At 40.7% G+C, this 7,465-nt stretch overlaps 1 protein-coding gene across 2 annotated transcripts; it reads right to left on the reverse strand.

Moving 5' to 3' along the window:
• Positions 1 to 2,195: 2,195 nt before the first annotated feature.
• HNRNPH3 (heterogeneous nuclear ribonucleoprotein H3 (2H9)) lies at positions 2,196 to 6,898 on the reverse strand. Of its 2 annotated transcripts, none has more exons than XM_010187964.1 (9): positions 6,764 to 6,898; positions 6,141 to 6,279; positions 5,447 to 5,589; positions 4,907 to 4,993; positions 4,443 to 4,561; positions 3,237 to 3,372; positions 2,954 to 3,034; positions 2,782 to 2,868; positions 2,196 to 2,499 (listed from the first exon to the last, which is right to left on the reverse strand). In XM_010187964.1, the coding sequence occupies exons 1-9, from the start codon at positions 6,879 to 6,881 to the stop codon at positions 2,423 to 2,425; spliced, it is 987 nt and encodes a 328-aa protein (XP_010186266.1). In that variant the 5' UTR covers positions 6,882 to 6,898; the 3' UTR covers positions 2,196 to 2,422. The 2 variants fall into 2 exon arrangements, with proteins under 2 accessions (XP_010186266.1, XP_010186265.1); XM_010187963.1 differs by having other exon boundaries at positions 5,402 to 5,589.
• Positions 6,899 to 7,465: the final 567 nt, after the last annotated feature.

The raw sequence follows: 7,465 nt of genomic DNA on the forward strand, positions 1-7,465 counted from the left end.
TTTCCCCTTAGCACCAAACTACGTACCTGGCCTGCCTGGAGCTGTTTTTTGGACTGCTTGTCATTAATCCTGTATTTTTGTCTGTCTAGAAAGCCCTGTTCTTTGACAGACTGAAATTCTAAATGGCCTTCCTCACCCCGAGCACAGCAAGATCTGTGGGTACCTCCTCTGTTCATCAAAAGATACCGTACCTGTTCACACAGCATCGGGGCAGCCTCGTTCACATTCTCCCTGGGAGATGACTTCTGACTCAATGAACTGGGGGCATTGGAAAGTAAACATGAAAACACGCTGCTCCTTCTCTGCAAAGGTGTTTTCTTGCTGTTTGCACCTGCTTCTCTGAAAGCAAAGGGAAGACCCAGCTGGTTCCTGGCATTCAGCGCACAACTGCTTGCCTCAGCCGTTCCCAGCAGGCAAACACACCCTTGAACTCTAATCTTCACAGCAAAGACTGAAACCTATCTTGGTGTACAGCAATTAGATCCAAAACTTTCTCACTGACCAGACAAATTCCTTTGCAATTCAATGCTGTTTTCAGTGACTTGAAAGGTTCAGCACTGAAGGCTGCTCGTTACAGGGTGAAGTGCTGCTGTGGAAGGGACAGGGACTCACTGGCCAGCACGGTGGGGCTTCATTTGTCACGACTCAGGTTCAGGGTACTTTTGTGGAGTGCTTGGCTATACAAAACAGCTCAAAGCAGAACTGCCGCCCTGCTCTCAGAGGGAAGTCTCACACAGGCATTAGTGTTCCTGCTCACAAAATGGAATGCAAAGTGAGGAAATAGTACAGAGCTGACACCACTTCACAGCTATCTGCTATGCTGACAGAGAAAATGTGCTTCCATGAGGCACCTTCCTTGCTGTAAAGGCATTTTTTCCTGCAACTGGATTAGCTTTTGTCCTGACCTTTGCCGCTGCCATTTTACAAAACACACTTTTTCAGCAACAGACCAGGAACCCCCTAGTTTTTCAGGGCACAGAGCTGAATTAAAGCCCTCTAAGGTCACTGGTGTTAAGACCTCATCTTCCCTCCCCTTCCTAGCCAAAAATACTGTAACTCTTGGAAAGCTTCCTATGATTCTTGGAAAGCTTCCTCTGCCAATTACCCTTTCAGCTCTTACTTGCAGCCACTTTGACACAAGAACGCACTCTCTGGTGAAATAAACTCCATTCGCCTCTCCCACAAGAAGACATTTATTACATATGTAACACAGTACTAGCAAAACAGGTGACAAACTTTCAATACCCAAGATCACAGTTGACATTTTAAGGGAGGCATTGAGGACAAGGCAGTTAATTTGGGAGATCACACTGGCTCAGAAGAATAAATACCTTTTTCCCATTACACATCAGGTATGGTAAGTGTCTTCAAACAATAGTTTCTTACATATCTTACATGTCACAAATGCACAAAGTTTTATCAGCGTGTTTGGGTTGTGTGTTTCACAAGTTTTGGGCTTAATAGTTATTTTAGAGATACCTTGCTTCTAATGAGCTCACCCCTGTAATGGCTTGTTGAGTTCTGAACTAGACAAATCAGCTCTACGCAGCAGAAAAAAAACCCACTGAATCGTCTTTAAATACAGTAATTTCACAAAAAAAAGGTCTTAACTAGCTTCAAACTGCCCCACTCTTCCCAAAAGCAGTGTTCATGGAAAAACCACCACACAGATAGCTCCAAATTAACTAGGTTTTGACCTATTTCATGTTAGCCAAAAGCTGTGCGAGTGTTTCAGCTTGTTTTGTGACTTACAGGTATGAAAGGCAGTACCAGCACACTACAGCAAAGCGTGGGAATCAACGTCACTGCTGGGTTTGTGGAGGCACAGGCCTTGGGTGCCACTCGTTTATGCAGCTGTGCATTTGCAGAAGAGATTTTGGTAGTACAAGGAAAAAAGCTGGAACCATGACTTTTAGCCTCCACAGCTCTACACTGTGTTGAAATCATTACATACAACTTACCAAAAGGGTTTGTTACCAAATAAACTAATCTATTCACCTACCTTTTTCCCCTTAAACAAGTGAAGTTTTTAAACTCGCTCACTACACCAAGATTACATAGAACTGAATCAGTGTTCATAAGAGTTACAGTACAACCACCTTTATTGAACCATAGTACAACATCTTAAACCGACTGTAGTCTTGAATATGTAATACATCCTTAGGAGTAACTAGTATAAAAAGTATCAACATCAGTGGTTTGAATATAAAAATTTATTTAAAGTCAGAGTATGCAACAAATAAAACCTACAGAAAACAGATTTTCCCATCACAATCTGTTGCTTACCAAATAATATTGTGAAAACACATTCCTTCAGTCATTATAAAGTTCTTAAAATACAAAAGAAATTAAATTTTGTAAGAAAGTCTAGTAGACCAGAGACTGTTTCTTCCAGGATGTTTTGCAGAAGCAAGGCTATCCTTCAATACATCCCACGCCATCCTCCTCCACCCATACTGCCTTGCCCATAGTATCCTCCACTATTTCCACTGCCACGACCTGCAAACAATTGACACAAGGTCACGCATACATACCTTGAAAAGAGAAAAAATGTGATGGGTAATACGGAACAGTTGGTTGAAGATGACTTAACTTACACTAAAATAACAATACTGCAGCACTGTTTTTCTAAACAGGCATTTGCCAAGTGATTTACAGTTTAAATCAAACCACCCCCTGCCTCTTTCTCCCAGCACTCCACAGCATAGAGCCCACTCCCCTTCCCCATGGTCCATCAGCAACGTTTTCACAAAACACATTTAAAACAGAGCTTGTACTTACTGTATCCGCCCAGGCCATCAGGAGTTCCGTATCCACCACTGTAATTGCTACCCATTCCCATTCTGCCAACAGAGCCGTAACCTTGATCTGAAAAGCAGAGAGTGCACCGTTACAACAAGCTTGGAACGTGTCAGACTTGGCAAAGCGTCAGGCGAGTCGAGCTGATGCATACCCATGCCATCTCTGCCATAGCCTCCCATTCCAGAACCACCTCCAGCAGTCGAATTCAGGAAGAGTTCGATATATCGATGCTCTGCAGGAACCAAGAAAGCTTTACTTTGTATTTTGTTTCAGAAACCACAAGCACAGAGCTACAATACAACACCCCCCCAACTTACAATTAACAGAAGCCCACAAAAAAGTCTTATAATTTGCTTAATATCAATGCAGTTTAAACCCTTATACACCCTGCTAAAGCCTGCTCAACGAAAGCTTCAGGTGAACATGACACTCACGCATGTGATTTTTATCCTTAGACATGGCAGCTACTGCATCCTCATGTGTTACAAACTCCACATCTGCCTCTCCTGTGGCTCTTCCATCTGCCCCAATGTCAATGTGAACTCTTATAGGGTTCAATGGTGAGAAAAACTAGGGATAAAAATAACAAAGAAAATTCACATTAACGCAGAATTCAAGCCAAGCACTTTTTTTTCTCATCCCCATCATCAGTAGAGCAGTGCTTTAATTTAATCTCATCCTACCACATAAATTAATTACTAATTTCAAAACTATTACTTAGTGATAGTGATGACCTTCAACATTATGTCAATCTACACTTAAAACCTATTATCACTCCACAACTCGAAGAGCTCCAGCTACAGAGCTTGAGGAGCTTTTCTTAAAAGCAAAGACGCAAACACAAAGTCCTGCCCAGACACATTGCTTTAAGCAACAGGTTCTAACGTAATGCCATGCTGGATAAGGAAAGCAATTTTTGAAGAAACAGAGCCAAATAAATTTCCCAAAGCAGGGTACAGAGTCTTTAGACAGAAGAAAACAACTCAATTTAAAATACAGAAAAAAAACCCCAAACAAGCACAAGCTTAAGAATGGAGTTCTGCATATATATTGTGTAGGTGAACAAACACCTTATCTATACTGACACAAGAACGTATTCCCAAAATCTAGCAGATACGCTTTGATCTGCCACCCTGATCTCTTACGAGTAAAGGAAAACCCTACCCTCCAATCAAACACAGCTCCCTACGGTTTTCCCACTCTGTTCCCGCCCAAACACATCTCAGATCAACATACAAATAAACTACAATCAAAGTCCTGCATCTGCTAACATTCTTCTACAAAACTGTAAATCTTCCGTTAAATTTAAACTTCTGAAAGCCTTAAAATGAGGACACCGATTGCAACAACTGTCCTCTCCCCAATACACGTTTTAAGGAAATTAAAAGAGAGTATGGAAATTAATGTTAAATATAGTTCTGCTGACTTCTTCAGTAATCTTACCTCAGCCACTACCTTTATAGAAGCTCATTTACTACTAAGCTTTGTAAAACTCACATAAAGGGCTGTGACTTTAGTTAGCAGATATGTCAGACATATTAGAACTGTCAGTCACTTGTATGCAAACTTGAACAGAGTCTGGAAAGACAAGAACACGCAACCTCTTGGCATTGGAAAGCCCTTTTCCCTACTGCACTTACATTAGCAATGTCATTCTCTGTTGCTCGAAAAGGCAGTCCTCTCATGTGAACAAAATGACCGCCACCATGGAAACCCGACCCTGCCTCTCCAGCTCCACCATAGCCATGTCCTCCCATGCCTATTAAAAAACAGAACAAGCAAAACCATACACATGTCAGATCATTACGAAAATCCAGTAACATAATTACTGCTGTTTTTCTGAAAGCTCTGACTTTATACCACTGAATGTAAACTGTTTACAGTTCCCACACTATCAACACAAACAACCAGAAGACATCCTAAGCCATGTTACTTACATTGTCCTAAAATTTCCCAATTTCCTCCATTCTAAAAACAACCTTCTTTCTTTACAAAATAATCTGATGAAAAAAGCAATTACTTCTGTCCTGGAAATACTCTGTCTTACAACTCAAATAATATAAAAATATTTTTAAACAAACTATTTTAAAAAAATGTTTCTTACCTCTCCCATCCCTCATTCTGTCGTCATAGCCATCATTTCCATAGCCATAGTTGTTATAGCCACCATAATCATCAAAGCCACCATATCCTGTGCAATGGAGAGAAAGGAAGGAATGGTTACATTACTCAAACTTCACACTGCAATGCACAAGAGTTAATTTTTCAGCCTTTGGGCACCCAGAAGTTTGCAGACAGCCTCTGCAGACCATTAAACCTGGATTTCTGAGCAGAGTGCAAATGTACATTTCCTTTTATACATTAAAATAACTGAAACATGCAAGTGAGAGATCAAATTTGCCAAAAATACGGTTTCCTCGTTATTTCCATTAACCTGAAATACTAAGCCACGTTTGTGGATACGCTACAAGAAAACATTTTTACGAGAAGCGGGTCAAACCTAACAGGTACTGCAGCTACTGTTATTTCTTTATTTCTTGACAAAGATGTCAGAAACACGAAGCTGACCACAGAACCTCCATTCATTAGATAAACATACCACCGTCATATCCACCACCTCCTCGACGCATTCTGTCATACATACTTCCACGCCCAGCTCCATAATAACCCCCTCTTCCTCCTAATGGTCTATCATAGGGTCCGGGTCGTTGCTGTCCCATCATTCTTCTTGGCATGTCACAGAATCCTCTGATTTCGCTCTTACTACTTTTGAAGATTTCAATATATCTAATAAAAGAGGATTTTCAAGGTACCAATAAGAACACACGCATAAGCTGTCTGAATATTATAAAAGGCCACACTACATTGGCTATGACTAAACGTACAATCCAATAGAAGTCACTAGAGATACCATACAGCTTAAGTTTCTCCTCAAAACCGTAAGAATCTTAAGTGTATATTAAAAAAACCCCACACTTTACAGAGGCAAAAATTACTATGTGAAAATTCTAGCTGTACAAATTAAGCATAAAGCATGTCTTTCCAGTATGAGAAACATACTGTTGAAAAACAATGTCTGGCTACAGCAGCATTTATCACAAATTACCCTATGCAAGAATGAATGCAACAATTTTCTGAGTTTAGCAAGCTACCCAAAGCAATACTGTCTCCCCCACCCCCCAAATCTACCGTATTTCCCAAGTTAACTTAGGATCAGTTATAAAAATTCTTTAAAACAGCCAGTTCCATATAATGGTCCCCAACCCCCCAAAAAGCATTACTGACCCACAACCCCCAAAAATAAAGATTTAACACCATCCCAAACTCTCCATCCCCACCTGTGCCCTATTCTTTCCTTGTGTTTCCCCAGAGCATTTTCTGCTATCTCCTTTGAAGCAAACTGCACGAAGGCCTCCCCTGTGCTTCTCCCCTGGTAGTCCAGCGTCAATGTTATCCCATTTGGCACGATTTCCAACCCTTTAACCCAAGGACAAATAACCCCATCAAGGGGAACAGTGTTAAAGGCTGAAACATTCCCATCTGTAGCAAATACTTAAAGCATATCTAAACAACAACGAAAATGAAAACCACCTCATTTCCCCCATCACCCAACAAATACAAGCCAATGATCTTTCATTAAAGATTTATGGATTTAGCCATACTTCTTTTCCGTTTAAACTATGCAAAAATACAACCACCTAAGTTATATGAAGAAAATATAGCTCCCAATCCAGTAATTTAATGGCTCCAAATGCTAACATTCAGGTTATCCCAATATGCATCATGTTACCACCTTCACAAAATTAGATATATATTAATATTTCATTTACAGGGCACAATTCTCTTTAAGAGAAACTAATTTAACACAATCCCTCCCATCCACCCCACTAACAGCTATTACAAATTAAAATACGTCAAACAAGAAAACTCAGTCACTGTATTTTGACTATACTAGAGGTACCTTGGAAAAACTGAACAATCTCTTCTTTGCTGCAACCAAATGGCAGGCCTCGAAGTCGTACCACTGTTCCATCATTAGTTGTATCATTTGGCCCGTTATGTTTTCCAGTCCAGTCCATCTTTTATTTAATTCAAACCTTACAAAGAAAAAAATAGAAAGGGGAAAATAAAAAAAATATTAGATTTCATATATGCCTCAATCCTTCCCTTCAAAAGAAATCTGGCGGTTTGTCTCCAGATAGCTAGCATTATGGATAATTAGCTTTATTTCTGTTACGTATTTTAAGTTGTGCTATATCACACACAGCACACACACATCTAGAACCGTCCTAAACTTTGCTAACAAACACAGCGTGCAGGGAGGGCTGCACGTGGGTAGGCACAGCACACAGAGCTCATCGTTTACTCAGAATACATTGAGCATTCATCCCATAAGGTTGTGTGCGTGGGTTTGTTTGCATTTCTTTTTCTTTTCTTTTTTATAAGCGTGACAAGAAGGGGTAGGAACCACGCAACGGTTCCTGCGTGGAAATACAAGGCCTTCCTTTGTCTGCAAACAAAGCGCCACGGGGCCATGCTCCCATTTTTTAATTTATTTCTCTATTTATTTCTTTCCTCTGACGGAAACACCAGCAATGCATTACCAATTACAAAGGCCCGAGGCAGGATCGCCTTGGGGGAAGCGGACGGGGGGCAGCGGGAG

This window comes from Mesitornis unicolor, unplaced genomic scaffold, assembly GCF_000695765.1.
Source record: "Mesitornis unicolor isolate BGI_N332 unplaced genomic scaffold, ASM69576v1 scaffold34257, whole genome shotgun sequence".
NCBI lineage: Eukaryota > Metazoa > Chordata > Aves > Mesitornithiformes > Mesitornithidae > Mesitornis > Mesitornis unicolor.